The sequence below is a fragment of the Hippoglossus hippoglossus genome, chromosome 19 (genome assembly GCF_009819705.1).
Source record: "Hippoglossus hippoglossus isolate fHipHip1 chromosome 19, fHipHip1.pri, whole genome shotgun sequence".
In the NCBI taxonomy this organism is placed as follows: Eukaryota; Metazoa; Chordata; class Actinopteri; order Pleuronectiformes; family Pleuronectidae; genus Hippoglossus; species Hippoglossus hippoglossus.
In genome coordinates, this window is record NC_047169.1 from 10,903,204 (window position 1) to 10,923,096 (window position 19,893).

Here is a 19,893-nt window from a genome sequence, read left to right on the forward strand (position 1 = left end):
AGGTCACCAACAAATCGCAGGGCCCAGTGAGTTGATCTTATCTCAGGTACTCAGGTCTTATCATATAGAGCTTGTTGTAACTATAGGTCTCAGGTGCTCATTTATGGAGCAATTACAACTGAGAGGAAGTTAGTTTATTTTTATAGTGTTTGTTTGCTTTTTTTAAAATAGAAAATAACCCTGTGCAGGAGTTTCAGCTATAATTTTATTAAATTGTATTAAATCTTGAGTAGTTACACAGGTGTAACTAACAACATGGAGAATTGAGGTGCTTTTAGTGCAGTGGCTCTACTGTGTCTGCTGGATCAAACAGGACCAGGACGTTTGGAGGAACAGTGAAGAAGAAGGGTGGATCCAAGGTTATGAGTCTGACTGAGCTTTACCGCTATTCCACCACAAGAGGGCACTATCCCCCTATTAAAAAAACAGGTGTGGGATTTCCTCTGCACAAGGTACGCATCTCTCCGTGCGTCCGGCGGCGGGGGTGCCAAAAAATGAAGCGAGGAAAAAGCCGGAGGCTGACATGTTCTCCGGGGTGTCCGCCACAGGGAACCCAGCGCAGAGAGGCCCCGGGCCGTGAGACTTGTTCCGCAGACAACATCAACACACTGATCCAAGTGCAACAGCTCCAAAAGCCCGAGGAAAGGCCTGAATCCCATCTGACAGCAAGTGAGTGTGGTGCCGGGTGTTAGTCTTGCTTTCTTTCTTTCCTTCTGTCTTTTACGCACTCTAATCTCTCCCTCTTGTAATTGGACATAATCTAGATGAGGGGTTTCTTTATTTCACATAAATGCGTCAGTATTGGCCTTCCCTGGAAATAATGAGCTACTGTCTGCTGCCACTGGGACTGTGTAAGCAACAGCATGCAGCTGCAGGTTCAAGCTGACAGTTTGTTGTCCTCTTAACCACTTTAAGATTTACAATATCATGTCCATTTCCAGGAAACTCTGTTGGACCAAACTGGAAACAAGGAAGAGACTGATCCAAAAAACAAGTGCGTCTACACTTTCAGAAAATTAAAGAAAGGAGAATAACAGTAAAGAACAGGGGAAATGGACAAAAACAAATAGATAAAACAAGAACAGAATAATAAAGAATCTATTTATAAGAATATAAATTATAAAATGTATGTGCACTTCTTGTAAGCAGGTAAATAAGGTTCTTACTGACACCAGAAAATAATTTAGAAGAAATGGGTTTATACAAATAATAGACTAAAGCAATTAAGATATGAGATAAATGTGCATCTATTGGAAGTTTAAATGATGAATAAAATAATGATGGAATTATTTTTCATAAATGCATGACCACTTTGTCTTGATTTTTGCCAAGTTTCTGATGAACGATCCGTTTTCCTTTTTTTTTGTGTTTAAATGCTTTTATTATCAACGAAGTATTTACAGGTCGTTTTCATTTTGTCCCATTCTGCTCCCCGTCGGCCATTAGTCGACAATTGGCTGCAGGTGTATCCTCATATAGGTGTCACACATGCACGCATGCGCACATATGGAATTGGGGTCAATGCGAATTATTTTTCACTTATCCGTGGGTTTGACTTCATGTTTTAATGGTCTTTGCTTGAGATTATTTATAAGAATAAAGACACAAAAGCGCAGCTCGGTCCCGGGTCCAGCCGGGCCGGGCCGGGCCGGTCCGGGCTGTGCTGTCCCCCCCAGTGGATGGCACAGTAAGTACAGCAGGAATGTTGATCAGCTTATTGCGGAGCCAGGAGGTGCTCGGGATTTTTTTGATCGGCCGTGATGCTCGAGTTAATGACCCGCCAGTGGGCACTGGGCTGCACCTGCAATAACACACACAGCTACACGCGGCCTGTCGCCTATAAATTATAAAACGGGTTGTGGCCGTCCTCGCGGTTCTGCTGCGCTGATCTTTACAAGTGTAACATGTGTTTTTCTGCATTTGCAAAAACAAGTAGCTCCGGGTGCTCAGATGTGATTGGCTGAGACAATATGTGACAGTCAACCCAAAAGGCACGTTAAGGCCTCTAACGTAAGTCACCTCTCATTATCATAACCGCTTTGTGTAGATACACGTCCATCTTAATATTATCCAGCACTGTTGAATGAGATGTTTCACTTCTAAAGTCCCTATAAAGCACGGGGCCTCTCCAGAGCGCTTTTACGCACACTCTCCCTCCTCTCATATGGAAAACTGCGAACACTCGTCGTGACAAACCACATTTAGCTGTAGCTCTGTAACAAACACACTCACACTACGAGAACGGAACAAAGCCATATGAAATCAGTTAATGAGTTAATGTGCTGCTGTCATGGCCGAAGGCGCAACATTTACTGTGCCAAAACGAGCTTCTCCCTCTCTCTCTCTCTCTTCACACACACACACACACTCACACACACCATGTTATATTTAATTTGATGCTACTTCTATCATTACTAATCGATAAACCCATCTAAACGTTCACATGTTCCGTGTCATGACGCACACGGCGTACACACACTAATAAAGCCCACATGTGTTGGTCTATTATTAGGATTAATAAGTTATTACACCGTGGGCCCCGCTAGGCCCCCACTCTGCCTCAACAGGTTCAGCGTTGTGTTCTCATTACGACCTCCATATGTCTGCCTGTGAACACAGCGAGCCACGGGGCACTTCAGAGCCAGGCAAGCACAGTAACAATCAGTGCGTAAAAGCTGCGGAGGTATCTGTTGTAAAAGTGAGACCAGTTGTGTTGTTTGAGGGGGGAAACAAAAATCTCTCTAGAAGCGAGTTGGTGCGGTGGTGATCGAGCTGCTTGTTTTCGTCTGCGCGTCATTGTGGCACAACTCGATTTTGCGCATCACCAAATGAAACGTAGGTTAAGAAAACACGGCTGGTTTTGGGATTATTTAGACCCCCACCTACCCCCCCCCCCCCCCTTCTCTCTCTCTCTCTCTCTCTCTCTCTCTCTCTCTCTCTCTCTCTCTCTCTCGCTCTCTCTCTCTCTCTCGCACACACATGGCTGGGGAAATCTGGGTTTCATTTTAATGGGGAGTAGCCTACCCCGGGCTCGCTCCACAACCTATGGATGTGCAGGACGGGGTTTCAGTTGGTTTTCAGCTTTGTGCGCGGATGGCCGCATGTTGGTTCACCTCTCCTCTCGGTGTCCCCCTACTCTTTTTTAAAAAAACTATGTGACAGGCGTTTTTTTCCTCATCTTTGAATTTTCCAACGAGGCGAGTGTGAGAGACGAGACTTTTGCGTCCGGACAAGGCTGATTTCTGACGGAAGACAACCTGAAGACTAATTGGTGTGGATCTCTCAGTCTCAAGGGACGTCAATTTAATACTCGGAAACTGCGGCGACAGTCACTTGACACTGGGGTAAGTTTATAATTTGCGGGTCACTGAGCCTCTTTATTGCACGACCAGCACGTTCGTGTGTTTGTGGAGAGCAGATTTCGATTTTTACGCACGACTTCTTTCCTTGGACGCGAAAGTAAGTGACTCGCGGCGCTCGTTCTGCTGGGCTGTCCATTACCTGCCACTTGTTTTAAATGAGGTCAATGACTATCATTACTTTATTAAGAGGCTGGGTTCGTGTGACTCTCGGCTAAGTGGGTGTTTTGGCTCGCTGAAGCACCGGGACGCGCAGGATCGGATCAGAGCTGCGGACACCACAGACAGGTGTCAGCCTCCTCGATTTACAACTGGCCCGTGGGTCGCAGCATTAAAAAGCAAGAAAAACAGCCCGCGCCTAGGATTTAATACGAGGTACAAGAGGTGGGCTATACGCAGCCAGTGAGCTGTAATAGCGACTTGGACTCGGAGCCAAGTGTGGATGCCAAAGCAAGCAGCGCGCCTCTCGGTTCCCGTCTTCCTCGGCGCTGCCCTCGCCAAGTCTCCCAATGCGTTTGTCACTTCTAATATTTTCCTTTTTTGCTTTGATGCCACCACATGCAAACTGAAATAAAAAATAAAAAAAATCTAATTGGCATATTTTTGTCTGTTGACAATGACCCTCAATAACTTTGACATAAAGCACCATGCAAAGTCAAAAAGAAACGTGAAAGAGACGTTTGTTTCTGTATAGTATAGCAGGTTGAAGGAGAAAAAGCAAAATTACAGCTGTTTCGTCTCTGATTTATTGGGGAGTTAAGTATTTAAAGGTTTGATTTGACCCTGAAATCCATTGTGGACAAGGTGCAACAGGAAATAATAAGACTAAAATAATGAGCTGCACCCTCTGTGAGATCATCTACTCCCTGGTTCTCAAGCAGCAACAAGCCTGGGAGTCGAAGCGAGAGTCCCACACAGATTCCTTATCTTAACTGCTTCAATAGACTTAGAGTATGCCCCTATTGCACTGAAACAGTGTCAGCCACTTGACCTACTTCTCACTCTCAACACAAGTGACTGGAATCAGTGCAGCAGGAGAAGGCCTCCGAGTCCTCACCGAGGTCAGAGAGACTGTGAGACATGTTTGAGTCGAGTGTGTGTGTCCACTGGAGCGAGGTGCTGCTCATCTGGAGCGCAGCCACCAGCTTCCCTGTTTGTGCAAATTAATCATCATTATTTAATTGCATCACACCCTGCTTCCACGAGTAACAGAGCGAGGGAGGTAGAGCCAGGAGCTGCTGAAGGCACATGATGTGTAATCCAAAGCAACATAGTGCAGATTCTTTTTTCACTCCCGGCTGTGTGTGTGTGTGTGTGTGTGTGTGTGTGTGTGTGTGTGTGTGTGTGTGTGTGTGTGTGTGTGTGTGTGTGTGTGTGTGTGTGTGTGTGTGTGTGTGTGTGTGTGTGTGTGTGTGTGTGTGTGTGTGTGTGTGCTCGTACGTGGTATTTCTGAACCCCACAGGAAAGGTGCATGGAGATGGAGGAAAGCTGCAGAAACATATCGGCAGATCATTTTCATCGGCTTTGAAAAGCAGGGTTCCTCGGGACTCTTGGCTCCGTCCACCTACGCGAGTAAAGTCAACACATCTAATATATTTTTCTTCTACGGCTTCAAGAGTTTGACGGGGAAAAGTAACGTTAGATCTTTCTGTCCGTCCCTTGTGCTCTGTTTTCGTTGGGTGTAACCATCCATCCCCTCCTTGAGTCAAGCTTTTGTCATTTTGATCAAAGCCAATTAGGAACCGAACGCAGCTCATCCATGACTCTGAAGCATCCGCAGAACTCAAATACCAGAATGATCACTTCTCATAACACAGCTGTTTGACCATATCAGGCTCTGGCATCCACTATAATGGTGTGTGATTTCTTGAGGTTCTATGTTTTTATTTCCGTCCTGGATCAGTCCCATCCCTGACATGAATTTCTACTTAGAAGTGGAGATTGAAGCGGTGTGATAAAGTACCCACATAACACATTCACACATTCATTGTCTCCACCTTAGAGGGAAGGACGTGGACATTTCTTTCCGCTAAGTAGCCGTGTTTTTTCTTGTTGAGTGAAAAATTGCGTGTGTGTGTGTGTTCACCTTTCCTGTTAAAATACCTGTCATTCGTCGGTGTGACACCCAAGATGTCTCTCACTGTGGGGAGGGGATCCAGGGCCAAAGATTCACATGCTTCATCCTGCATCTCCCTGCACCCTGCTAGGCCTGCAGCACACATTTCCTCCAGATGCAGAAGGATGTGTGTGTGCGTGTGTGTGTGAGGTCCGCCTGTACCCATCACTATACCTTGCTGATCTGGATGCTAGTAGCTGATGTCCTTTAGTGTTGGTGGGGACCTCAGAGCTCTCAGGCATGATGAGCTAACAGATCATTTCTACAAAAGAACCACATTTCAGTCATTTATTGCACCAATGGGAATACAGTTATGGCTCCATTCTTTGAATGTTCCCTGGATTAGCCACGCAGCATGCTTAGATAAAACCGGGAACACATGCAAAACCCCCCAGTGGGCGTAGCAGGCAAGATACATTTGTTCAAGATGAAGAACATTAACCACAGCCATGTTTGGACTCAGTGCTAAAAGGTGGAGGCTGGGGTGGTGGCGGCAAGTTGCCGGCAGCAGGGATTGAGTGGCAGTGTAGAAGAATCAGTGAGAAGGAGGTCGTATTTAAAGGGACCGCATTGTTGAGAGAATGGGCTGTGATTGGTGAGTGTTAGTAGCCGACAGCTTATGTCAGCTGAGCACATGACTCCATGTCCTGCATGAACTAACGCGATGCTTCATTTAGTCACTTTCTGTCTGTTGTTTCACGTATTGTCATATGACTGGATGCATGGAAGGCTTTACCAGCGCTATGACAACCATGTTGGCTGCAAGCTCATCTGTTCATTTCGTGGACCATATGATAGAATGTGAGCACTCAGGGAAAACTGAAGAGGAGTGTGTCAAAAAATGACCATGTCAGTTGTGTCAGCAAGGGTTCTATATGTTTACTGGCCAGCAAAGGACATAGTAAGGCGGTGTTGTAATAGAGGGACATTGTACGAGTTAGGTGGTCTGTGTGAGGGATGGGTCCATAAAACTTTGGACTTTAACTTCACCCTTAAGTTTTTGTGCAAGTGCTTCACCCGGAAAACTCGAGGTGGGGATAAGACATACCAGAGCTAAGTTATTTAGGTTGTCTCGACTCCAGTAGCAGCACACACACACACGTATGCAACAGAGACGTTGAATGAAGTAGAGGCTTCTCATCTCCGGAGTTTCCAGACGGCCAAGACCACGGCCGTCCTGAGCCGTTTGAACCGCTGGCACGGGCGGCTGGAGCTGAGACTTCAGGGCCGCACCGTGTCTGAGGAGAGCTGTGGTCCCGAGCTGTTAGAGCCGCTGACACAGGCAGCTGCCTCAGCCAGCGGTCCAAAAGGACGATGTGGTGGTTTAGGGGTTTAGTTTCAGCATAGATTTGAAAATGAGATTCCCACTCACGAGCAGTCGCTGGTGGCGGGGGGTCGGGGGGGTCGCCCACCTTTTTCATGACATAGAGACGTCCCAAACAGTTGATATGTAAACATTGGGCCCTGCAAGGTCCAAATGGTTTGAAACACAAGGTGGCGTTACGAGTCATAAATGAAGAATCTTGGTTATAAATGTGATCTCAAAACCAGCAGTTCCATCAAATATAAGTGTGCAGGATCGCTTTAACCTGGGAGACTGCAGTTTGCTTCTCATTTCTAACCAACAGTCGGCATTTAAAAAGAGAATGACGACAATCGCGCCCTTTAACCTTAACCACATGTTTATGATTGTAACCATGATGACGACCTGACAAAGTGCTTATTTTAACCCAAACTGTGATCAAACCCTAAAAGTTGATTTAATGCCTAAACCTAACCAAACCTTAACCATAAGTTTTCTTTTTTCATAAAACACATCGACACTTTATATGGTTTTTAAGGCACAGACAAAGGATGTCGACCTGCTGATTAAAGGCGTCACATCAGAACTATCGGTTGCTTGTGTGTTCCAGAGGGACAAATAATACATCTGCTGTTAAATTCGGGGGTCTTGTTGTTTTAACGTCTGTCAAACCAAACGACGGACCTCTAACTTCTTTCCCCTTTTCACTGGGAGACCATTGACCTCCGACCTCTAGGCAAAGGTCACCTGTTGCGCGTTAACATTGGTGTTGAGAGAGAATGAGAGGAGGGGAGCAAGGAGGAGAGTGAGCAGGAAGAAGAGAAAGGGAGTAGTCTGATGAGTCACGAGCTCTGGCATCTTTTACAACTCGTCTTCATGTGAGGGAGGGCACATATTGTAAATCCAACATGTGTTTGTCTGTCAGCAACGTGTGTGTTTAAGTGTAATGTACGCAACCGTGCGAGTATTCCAAGCACTTAATAAAATTATTTTTGGGTTTTTTTCTTTTCCCCCTGTGAGTTCAAAGCAGGTCCTTGCTTTTGGCTGTGGGGTAGAGTTTTCTCTTGTGCAATGGAAAAAAAAAACTGTTTTCCTGTTAGGGGGGCTTTTTGGGAAAACCGCGGCTCTGCCTACCGCAGCCAGCCTTCAAAGGGCTTTGAAGGAGTGCTCACCTCTCCTCTCTTTAAACCCTTCCATCCCTCCAAACGAGCTACTTCCGCTCATATCCAGGAACACCTCGCCCGCCTCACCCCGACCGCCGCTGTCCAACCACACTGCTGCAGAGCTGTGGTCAGGGTTATGCTCAGGTCCATGGGAAATGTTCAATCAAGGAGCCCTCAGTCCACCCACATACGCTGAAACGAGTGCACTCTGGGAACTTTAAACTCTCAGCGTTTTCTCGCATGTCTTTATCATCTCTGTAACCCCCGCCGCATGGCCTTCATCCAGTAACAGGCTTTGGGAAAGAATCCGGCGTTGCAGGGCTGTGGGTGTCATCGCTTTCTCAGGCGCATCTTGACAGCACATGTAGGGGAAATATTTCTTGTATTTGAAAACAGATCACAGCTTGACATGGGAGGCAGTAAATTTATTTTTGGAGCCGTTGCCCCCCCCCCCCCCCCCCCCCCCCCCTCCCTCCCAACTCCATCGCTCTGTCAGTTAAAAATTCGAGTCAAAGTACAACTTGGTCCTCGCTCGAGTTCACTGCAACATTTTTCATTTGTGAAATATTTATATTCGGGGCTGAAGCCCTGTGCGACTTGAGTAGTAGTTTTAAACCCCTTGTTTTGATTTTAAACGAAGATGCCACTGTTCTGTAGCACACTGTGGCTCTCGTTTATTTTCAGAGATACCCAAATATTAATGTCTCATTCATCTTCTTCTGGTTCATCTTGTACAAAGGCCCTATTACACAGTTGCAAACCCTACTGCACTTTATTTAAGTTTTTATTTTGTCCCTGATTCTTAGAACTCATTATTTTATAAATGAAAACTAGACTGCCGCATACCTCCGCGAAGTTGGATTTTAATTTGGAGCTCCACCAAATTGCACACACTAATCGAGCTCAATGATTTGTCCCCTGAGAAATCAATGAAAATGTTTAAAAAAGATCCAACAAAACTTTCTTCCCTGACCCATATCACATTCTTCCACCAAGTTTCGAGGAAATCTGTCCAGTAGCTTTTGCGTTACCCTTCCAACTAACTAACAAACGAATGCTAATAAACAAAACCTCTTTCGGTGGGGGTGATACATTTTTATATTAAATACCTAAAAGAAATGTATAACAGTCTTAGTGAAAGTCAGATTTTAAATATACAATTTGAAGTTCAATCACCTCATTGCTGCAGTGTTCATCGTTTTTTTGTATTTACTTTAGCGGGAATCAGCCTCAACACTGTCTCCATTTATCTTAGTGTTCACTTTTACTGGAAACATAATAATCAACTGTAGTTTACAGCAACATTGCTGTTTTGGGACAGAGAATCCGTGTAAAACTGAAACAAAGAGCTCTTCTCATAAATGTATTTTCGCCTGATCCGTTTCTCACCAATTAACCCTGTTTAACCCAGAGTCCAGTGAGTCACCGCTGCCCAGAACTTCCTCACATTTTCTCACCAAACACACACGGATCTCACAGAGCTCTTCATCAACAGAAAAACACACCACAACTCGTCCCCTCAGCATTTCCCCCCCTTGCTTTTCTGCTAATATGTACATTTCTATAAATCTGAAGATTTGTAGCTTAGCACAACTTCCTGTCTGTGAATCTGTGAGAACCGTGCCTGACCCCGTATCCCACCTCGTGCTGCCTGACTTCTCTCCTCCTGCTTGGTCCCGGATCGGGTTCTGTTGATGTAAAGAACCGCTGTCGGACTCCGGTCCAGCCGTGTGGGCTGGGCCACAGAAGCTGCTGCATTCCTCTGCTGGGCGTTCAGTGCCTCTCGCTGTCAGCTGCACAGATGGAAAAGGAGGCAGTCCCTGTTTCATTTATATGTTTTCTGATATCAGTCACGTCTGAACCTGCGGTGTTTGATATTGCTTTCGTGGCAACTAGTTCAGGTGTCGCAGTTTGCTCTGGTTGCAACAGTGCCGTGACGAATTGGAATGACACTTGAGCAAAAAAGTGGATTTTTCCAGATTAAAACTCTCCAGAGACGCACACAGAGCTTCTCGGCAGACATAAGAGGGATTTAAAAATTTGTCAGTGATCCTCCTGCTAATGACGCCCTCAGCTGTGAGAGTTGACCCCCTCCTGCCCTCGGCCCTCCTCCCCTCCTCCTCCTCCTCCTCCTCTTCACTCCCTAATGAATGTCGGTGAGGTGCTCCCCAAACACACCACCCACCCACACACACACATACACACATGCACGCCCTTATGCAAACAGCAGGATCGTCGTCACCGCTGCGGAGACAGCCATCACCAAGTGGAATTCAGACCACCAATATCCGACCCCTGTTACATGAGGCCTGTCAGTCAAGCTGATTCATCTGGACAGGTTTATTTACCCAAGTGTGTGTGTGTGTGCGTGTGTGGGGGGGGGGGGGGGTAGAGATTGTAAGGAACTGATTTGTGCTGAACCAATTTGTCTTTCATAGTCAATTAATTGGTATTTAACTTACTCAAATATTCAGGTTTTACCAGTTATATTTGTTTTATATCTTTGTAATGATGCACAAATTAATTTCATGTAGATCTGGGGCCACAAGTTAAATGTTAAGATATCGACCAGGGCTCAAGAAGCTTTTTTATCCACTCTCTGTCATCTTGGTATCAAAAAACTCTAAATATGAATCCTGAAAAGAACAAGTGATATGATAGTCTCCTCAGTTGCATCAGACCACGTGCAATCTGTGCACAGGGCTCTTTCTGACTTTGTCGCTGCTCTCGCTGTTCTTTTATTTTCACACAATGAATCTTTCCGTGATGTTAATGAGAATGGAGGTGGCCCTGTTGTTAGCCTATTAAAAAGTCCTCCATGGTTCTGGGCAGCCACTAATAACCCCACCAGGGATTACTGTACAGCAGGCTGAAGGGACAGCAGGGCACCAGTTGGGGCCTCAGCTTGCTGTCATCCGAGAGAAGCAACCCCGAGGACCTCCATTGACTCCCAGCCTGAGTGGGGCCACCACGCCAACTCTCCGAGGCAGCTTGAAAGGCTCCCACTTGGGATACAAAGTGGCTCAGCTGTCCCTCTCCTATCCTCACCTCCCCCGGCGCCCTCCTCTACACCCAAGCCAAATAAAGCCTCTCAGCAACTTCTGTTTTCCTAATCTGTGAACTCTGACAGAGGCGCCCACGCTTGAAAGAGAGACAGCTCAACATGAGATGATCTCCCGGTGACAGGGAGAAGCTGAAAAAACGTTCCCCGGAATGTCTCCGCTGAAGCCACCGGACCACCCTGTCGTCTTCCCCTTCCTGTCTTTCCCTTTCTCTCTCTGCCTGTCTTCCTCCCTCTCTCTTTCGCTCCATCTCTTACTCACACACCTCTTTTTAATCTAATTTACCTTCCTTTTGCCCTCCATCATCTACCTTCTCTAATTGGGCTGTCACTGCTTGATTAAAACCATTGAATCTGTTCCAATTGCCAAATGGCCTGAGTCGTCTTTGTGGCCAAGTGCAACTTCTTATGCAGGGGGGGGCTTCCACTCTAAAAGCCCCATCGTTTTTCATCCATTTGTTCAAAGTGCCCATAATACTAATGGACAAATTATTTAACACTGCAGTAGCACGTTCCACACAAGTACATTTTCCTTGCCATTAATCCAAAGAGGAATGATGCAGTGACGAATTGGCCATGCAGTTTGTATTTGTCACTGCACTTTGTCACTCGGAAATGGCTCAGCTGCCTCAGGAACAGTTTGTCTTTTATATTGCAGATGCTGGTAGGTTTGTGTGCCTAGGCCAAATCGAACTTTGAAGTCTAAGTCAGTGATCAAAGGATAAAATTATTGAAAATCAAAACTCCGATTAGAAGCTGGTATAATGATTTAATGCTTAACGTGTGAATGGAATAGTTAATCATTTTCATGCCATGAAGATCGATACCACTAACGTCTGCGTGGTAAATTAGCTGGTTAGCAAAACTGGCCTACCAGTGATGAAAACTTGTCATCTTTACACTTTACACATATTCTTTTGTTTGACATTAATAAAACAGAAATAAAGTGTTGATATGTAAATTGCAAGATTACATAAATATGTACGGATTACCATGAAACTTAGTGGAAGGATGATATATGAGTCTGGTAAGAATCCCTTAAATTTTGGTGTGGATCTGAATCCGGGGGCGGATCCGTGAATTTGTATTACTTTCTTTTTGAAATTGTGATATAAAGTGTTTTATGACAGTTTATCTGATTTTCCAGGGAATAATTCATGGATCTTGATGAAAAGAAAAGCAGGCATACTTAGGGAACTGATCTTTATGAGTGTGTGCAATTTGGTGCAGCTTGATTGAATTTAAGGGGACTGTTGGGCCTTGGTGGAGGTATGTGCTCTGCTGAGGACCGAGTTACTGGTGGAATTTGTTGCATTTGAATAGCGCCAAAGCTGTTTCCCTTTTTTCCAGCCGTCTTACGAAGCCAAACTGGTCATCGTAGCTTCGTAATTACAGAGTTGTATTGATCTTCTCATCTAACTCTTGGCCAGAAAGTGTATTTCCCAAAATGTCAAACAATGGTTTTATGGAAAAACTAAACGTTTGGTTACATCAGGAATATAAATACATTTGTTTTCTGAAAAGCTTCAACCTCTCCACGCTAGATTCCTGGAGATGTCGCAACTGCAGCCCAGCGTTTCTGCGCCCGTACTCACTGTCTTCTTCTGCAGCGACACAGAGACATGGGCCTGCAGCTGCTGCTACTTCAACCACATTTAATGAAAGACAATGTCTGCCTCCACTTAGGGGAACTTGTGGCTTGTTAAACACACTGTCAATTCTGAAAACAGAGAATTTTAATGCTGAAACAGATTCTTCGTATTGCAAAGGTCAGCCAGCTACACTGCTGTGCTGACATCCTGGCAGAGCTTATAGATTCAGAGAGACTGTGTGGGACTGGCTCACAGTTTGCACTTTTAATGGCGATATAGAATAAGTCTTATAAGGATTTAATAAAGAACAGGTTTCCCCGCGGCAGCACAGAGTTGTTGGACTGTCTCTGAGAATTGTTAACACAGGCCGACATCTATTTCAGAGGGCACACGGAGTGGAATTAAACAGCCTTGTCACTGTTCTCTCTCTGTTTAACCTACGCGCTCATCTGCCAGACGCGCCTGACAGCACCAGAGCCGGGAAGAATCTCCCAGCAGGCCCGGCAGCACACGGGCCGCACCATATTTAGTCATCCGCAGTCCAGACACAGACCGCTGCAGTCCGCCACCTTAATCTGTCTCCCCTCTGTTTCTCCCTCCATCTCTCCCTCTCTCATTTTTTATGTCCTTCCCGAAAACCTCCTTCCTCCATCTCTGTCACTTTCCCCTCTCTCTCCTACTGCTCCCATTCATCTCTGTCCTCGCTCGCCCTCCCGAGAGTCATCTCTGCTTAATCACTGTCGCGCCCCTCACTGTTTTCTCTCCCCCCTCATATGTCCCTCGTCTCCTTCTTACCTCTTCTTGTCGCTTGTGTCTGTCCTGCTTCATTTTGCAACTTCCTCTCACTCCCTCAACAACACGTCCGTCAAAATTCCCTCTTTCCATCTGTTTTCTTTCTCTCTGCTCCCTCACCTGTCATAGTTCCAATCCCTTCTTCCTGCTCCTCTCCACCACCAGCCCTTCTCTCTCAGAGCCTCCCCACCGTCCCTCTTTTTTTGCCGCTGATAGAAGCTGGGCCGGGATGCTAATGAGTTGCTAATTCTATCAGCCGCCTCTCCGTGTGTCTCAGTGGGTGTCGGGCCCGCCAGATTTACCACGGCCAGCCTTTTGATGGAGTGCCTTGGCTGATGAACTCCCGCCAGCGTGCCCACTTTAACCTCCTCGTCCTCAGACACATGTCATTGATCAGTGTCCTTATCCGTCCTGGCAAAGCCCACTCTCTCTCCATTCATTTATGAGCAGGCCCATTCCCTGCGATCTATTTTTCATATGTTGAATTTTGTAACGGCAGGGTTTAAAAAATTTTTTTCATGCTCAGGTCTTTAAATTTATTTTAGTGGCTACTTTAGGGCTCGGCACAACAGGAACGTTTTATTGGATTATTTTATTAGTCTTTTATTCCAAGTGTAGTTCAAATTTAGCAGAAAATAAGTCTGAAAATAGATTTTTATTCATGCGTTGCTCATAGAAATTGGGAGAATTTCAGAGGGGGCAAAAGTGCACACATTCTTTAGTCAAGTACAGATACTCACAGAAGTAGAACTACAAGCTCATGTAACAAATATATATTTTGAAGACTATTTACCTCACACAACTCTCAACGATACTTAAAACAGGGGTTAAAGCAAGAAAATATTATACAATATATTGATTGAATTATAAGGTCAGGGATGGAGAATGTTTTGTTGCTCTGCTTCGTTGTCGATGTAGCGATGTGGCCTGATTCTTCACTTTCTTCCATGTTGTTACAAACATTTGTTCCACACCTCATCTTCGCAGTTAAGTCTCCCTCTCTCTGTTTCGTCTCGATACGTCTCTTACACCATGTTATGTCTGTGTTGCGAGATATGCACTGATAGAACATACTACAAGGAATCGTCTCTTCTGTGTTGTTGTCCCATCCATATAGGTTGAAATCTGTCTTGATGTTGGGAATGTGGCGCTCAATGAGGCAAAAGACCCCCAAACCTGACAATTTCCCTCAAATGCATAAAAAGGAAAGCCTGTTGTATTGTAAGAAGTAGAAAATACAGATATGTGTGTTAAAATATAGGGAGTAAAAGTAAACCGAAAAATAAATACTAAAGTAAAATCCAGATACCTGATTTCTAAGAGGCAGTTGCTTCCTCACTGTCTTTGTGCTCGGTGTAATTCCCTCACACTCTTTGCCTTTAGCACCCTATCTGCTCTTAAGACGCCAAATGGCTCGGTTTAAGCACTTGAGCACAGACGAGCGCGCTCCTATTTACCAGACCGCTACGCTCTTTTCTGAGGGTTTGCTAGCTTTGGACCCCTCACACAAGAAAAGAACGAAACTTTTTGTTATTCTGACTCCCCTTAAATCTGTCTGTCTGCCTGCCCCGCTCGACTGAAGTGGATACAGAGGCGGCCTTTTGTTCTACCAAGAGGAAGAGGGATGCTGCGGTATGAGGAGGAGAGCGAGGGTAGGGAGGAGGTGGGTGTGATTCATTGTCATTTAATAAATACCTCGCAGAGAGGGTTGGGGTACCTTCTCAAGCCCAAAGCTGTCTGTTTTGAGACGGGGGCTCATTTGACACCCAGGGATGTAAAAGGGGGATTACTGAAGGAAAAGCCTCAAGCCGTCGACATCTCTTTCTCAGTGTTTTTTCTTTGCCCTGAAGCATTCTCTCGCCGCGCCCCTCAGTCTTTCTCTCTTTGGGACCGGGAGGCCCCTCGTCTTGCTGTGTGCGTATCAATGATGTCATCCAGGTACCTATCTCGACCTAGAGATTTAAAAAGGCTTGAATGGAGTCTCATAGGCTCAGTTCTTTTAATACAGAGTTTAATCCTCTATCTAAGCTATCACTTCTTGCAACTTTTCTGGTTCAGTGACTGGATACAACACTGTCTTCTCCGGGGTCAGCGCTGTGTGACTATAGAGCTTCAGTGGTTGATTTCCTGTCAGATTCCTACAGATATCAGAGCTCAAAACTATATCCTCGGCTATAAAAATGGTTTCCTTTTTTTTCCAGGACCAGCTCTTAGAGCAGAGGTTTGACAGGGTCACACACGGTCCACTGCTCCGCTGCATCACCGGGGATTATAGGGTGACTTCTGCTTCTGCTGCTCAAGCATGACCACAAGGCTGGGCCAGTTTTGACCTGAATGGAAGTCCTGAATGAGAGGCCTGCATTGAAATTCAGGGTGCAGCTGCTAATGTCTCTCTTTAAATGGTCACATCCTTTCTCTCGGGCCTCCCATCTAACTGTCTCCTTGGGAAGGCTCTCTTTATTATCCAGTACAAAGGATCCAATTAATTTCCTTTATAAGGGCAAATATAATTTGGTTTTGAGGGTACACATCCATTTTATTTACAGTGGAGTTCATTTCTATTTTATATCCTATTATGGTAAAAATATGTCTGTGACATTGACCTTTCTGTTTATTTCTGTCTCTTGCAGGAAGAGCTCTGGTCAGTCTGAAGTGGAGGGTCGCTGAGCTCGGACACTCTTCTTCCACTGATTCACAATTACACACACATACTGTCTGAGAAAGTCACACACACACAGACACATCTGCTCAACAACACTTACTCACATGCACTTATAGACTCTTGGGTTTTACACATAAAGACTCATAGGTGCAAAAACATAGACGCAAGTTCACGAGCAGGATGAGGGAACCCTGGAGGTGCCTGTTGGGCCTCTACCTCCTGGCCTGCACAGTCTCCACCCACAGTGCCACCAATCCCTTCGCCGGGCAGCAAAACCCTCCAGACCCTTGCTACGACGACACAGGTGCAGCCCGCCGCTGTATCCCCGAGTTTATCAACGCTGCCTTTGGAAAAGAGGTGATGGTGTCCAGCGTCTGCGGCCGGCCTTCATCGCGCTCCTGTAGCGTGGTGGAGCGCGGGGACGATCGACCCTCTGTGCGCACGTGTCAAATCTGCGATGCTGCTGACCCTCGCCGTGCCCACCCGGCCTCCTACCTCACCGACCTCAACTCAGCACACAACCTCACCTGCTGGCAGTCGGAGAATCTGAACACCTCTCCGTACAATGTGACTCTCACCCTTTCGTTGGGGAAAAAGTTTGAAATCACCTACGTCAGCCTGCAGTTCTGTTCGCCACGACCCGAGTCCCTGGCCATATACAAGAGCATGGACTATGGCAAGACCTGGATGCCCTACCAGTTCTACTCCTCCCAGTGCCGGCGTATGTACAATCGGCCCAACAAAGCAACCATTACCAAGCAGAACGAGCAGGAGGCTCTCTGCACAGATGGCCACACTGACCTCTATCCTCTCTCTGGTGGACTCATTGCTTTCAGCACTCTGGATGGACGGCCCTCTGGTAAAGACTTTGACAACAGCCCGGTCCTCCAGGACTGGGTGACAGTCACCGATATCCGCGTGGTCTTCAACCGGCCCCAGCTTCCCCGGGAGCTGGCGCTGGGGGCTGGCAGCAACAGCGGAGGGAGGGACGACGACCCCATGGCGGTGACATCGACACTGCCAACTTATTTCTATGCAGTGGGAGACTTCCAGGTGGGCGGGAGGTGTAAATGCAACGGACACGCCTCACGTTGTCTAAAAGACAAGGAAGGCAAACTGGTGTGTGACTGCAAACACAACACGGAAGGGCCTGAATGTGACCGCTGCAAACCCTTTCACTACGACCGGCCGTGGCAGAGGGCCAACGCCCGTGAGGCCAACGAGTGTCTGCGTAAGTCTCTCCGTCTATCTGTCATCATTTATTTTCTTTCCATGTGTTTGGAACATACCGAAGATCTAACTTTGCCTGCAAGAATACAGTTATGTTGGTTTTAACAAATCACAGAAACTAAATGATTAATGGAGTTTGTTCTTCTAAATCCCAACCTATTCTTTGTGGAAATAACCTTTAACAGGTTTAGAATAAAGTCAGTGGCCATTATTAAAAAGGCCTGCTCTCTCTTTAGCTCTTTTTCTTTCCCTCTTCTGTTCCTCTTCCTCTGAATCAGGGAGGTTTTGCGAAGTCAAGCCAACAAATTGTATTTACACACCTACACACAGGCACAGCGTGAGGGAGGTAGAAATGGAGCAATTTAAAGATGACATTTGAGTGTCATGGTCAGTAATAGAGTTGCCAGAACAAACACGGATGGGTTCGTGCTTATTCAGGTGAGGAGTTCTGGTCGCATGTAGTGGTTGAGCAGGCGACTTTGGCAACATCTCTTAAAAAACAAGCCTGTCCCTCCCTTTCATTTCCCATCAGCCTCTTCTATTTACCGTTCCTCTACAGGGAAACAGGCCCACGCTCAACAAAATCATGTTTTGCGGACATCTTTATGAAAAAAACAACCTAATTTTCTCAAACAAGTCCAAACAGTGGATGGTAACAGCTCAAGACATTGGCACACCGCGGCAGCTAAGTCATCCAAGAATGTTATTTGGCCGTGTTTGCCTTTACCTCAAGACATCCTCTGTAAAAGTCATCCAGACGGGCTCTGAAAGCTTGCCAAGTAAAATTATAGCAATTTCTGCGGCAATTATTGTTAATGTAAATGGATTACCTTTGCACTGGATTAGAGTTTTCTATGATAACAGGTTTTTTATTTGATATTTAGCATATATATTAATTTCATGGCTGTAGAAGGGTTTTAGACACATGCTGTGTTAGTCATGCCTTTTTAGCAGGAATGTGTTCTCTAACATGTGGGTATGTTTCCTTGGCGGTAACGTTCACAGGATTTCTCCGTTAGTATAAATAGACATAGGTGGAACTTAATTCGGGTCAATTTTGCTTGTCATAAAAATTTGTTCGTGCAGGGAAATAAAACCATATTAGTAACCACTGTCCCCGTTTTAACCTTTCCCCATAATGAAATAAAATTACAGCCATGCAGAGAGAAATAACAGGAGGAGAACACGGTGTATTTTTTCAAATATGTTGTAATTGCCCTGTGAGCTGGCCTGAGATCATGTTTGGTGTTGTACGGTGCCAGACCTGTTCAAATGGGACAACAAGTGACAGAGCCAGAGGTCATTCTAACATCAGACCAGGCCATGAACCCTCACCGCACCTCCCGTGCCAACACCTTATTTTGGCTTCTCACCTGTCCATGACACTCACATCACATTTAAAAACACGCATACACCTTTGAGAACATCATCCTGTGAACCCTCTCTCATACTTTTGCACCCCCACCCCCCTTTCTAATGTCCCATAGCTGTTTCCGAAACGTTACACCCGCTTCCCGTAGATCTCTCCTCTGTGGGATTGATATGTCACTTCTATCCTTGATTTCTGGACTAAAGGGCCCGGCTGCACCGGCCAACTCTGATGACCTAATCCCAGCGTTGATACAGGGGCCGTTAAAGGCTGTAGCAAGTCGCACGCTATACCTGATCACACATCCGGACATGGCCGAAAAAGTTAGTCCCAGATGTCCCAGATTTCATGTTACGAGAACCTCTTTACAGCTTGTTCGGCTTATAGAACTGGTTCCAAAATATCCTCAAAGTAGCAGGAGAGCCTTTAAAAAGCCTCTCCTGTGTATATTAAAGCACGTTCTTAAAATGCACCCGCCCCTTGTTGATTGCTTTTACTTTTCTGACACGGCGCACAAATGGCGGCGGGCTGCGAAGCGAGCCCTGAGGCATGCCACTGCGCCGTGGCACAAAGTATTTAGACTGGGGAAGTGTGTTTAAGTGGCAGGTTACAGAGCCGAAGACTCCCATAGGTGTCACTAAAGTCTGTGTGAGGCCCTGAGGGTGTTTGGATTGGAGGGCTGGTCTGAGGTCATGATCCTCTGCGGGGCGGCGATGAGGTTAAGTTGACGGGGGGAAAAAGGTTCGTGGGCACTGAGGAATTCAGAGTGGGCAGACGTAGAGCCAAATCAATAATTATTTCACACACCTCCTCTGAGTCTGTCAGTCTTTGAGAAACGATGTGCCTGGTAGCCAAATTTCACCACTTTAAGACTTTTGGAAGCTTCTGCTCTCACTCTCCGCAGTTTTCGTTTTTAAAGCTTAACCCTGCATCACTAGAGCGTTGTGTCTAACAGGCCGGTTTGATTGTTCGCGGCTCTCACTAAATGTCTGACAAGTATCACACCAAGATTACTGTCTGTGCTCTTGGCAAGCTCGCGCGCTGTCTCCAGACACAAGCCATGCACACACACGCCCATCTGCCGCCTCCCTCACTATGAATCCTGCCTCGAGACATTGGTTTACAAATCCCTGCTCTGGTAGTCGGAGAGGGCAGCCTCGTAAAGGAGCGTGTCTGTTTGCATTGAGGGAGACATGATGGAAAAAGCTGTGATTTATCTGCCCCGGAGTTTGAGCAACAGGACACA

At 46.1% G+C, this 19,893-nt stretch overlaps 1 protein-coding gene across 3 annotated transcripts in view; it reads left to right on the plus strand.

Moving 5' to 3' along the window:
- The first annotated feature begins 472 nt into the window (after nt 1-472).
- ntn2 (netrin 2) overlaps nt 473-19,893 on the plus strand; it is a 48,839-nt gene continuing 29,418 nt past the window's right edge. Inside the window, exons 1-2 of one of the 3 annotated variants that reach the window (XM_034570674.1) lie at nt 473-669; nt 16,017-17,279. In XM_034570674.1, coding sequence (XP_034426565.1) covers nt 16,229-17,279 — 1,051 coding nt within the window. In that variant the 5' untranslated portion in view covers nt 473-669; nt 16,017-16,228. Of the gene's footprint in view, nt 670-1,627; nt 1,688-2,785; nt 3,345-16,016; nt 17,280-19,893 lie in introns of those variants that run through there. The other 2 variants (XM_034570675.1, XM_034570673.1) reach the window with 2 other exon arrangements.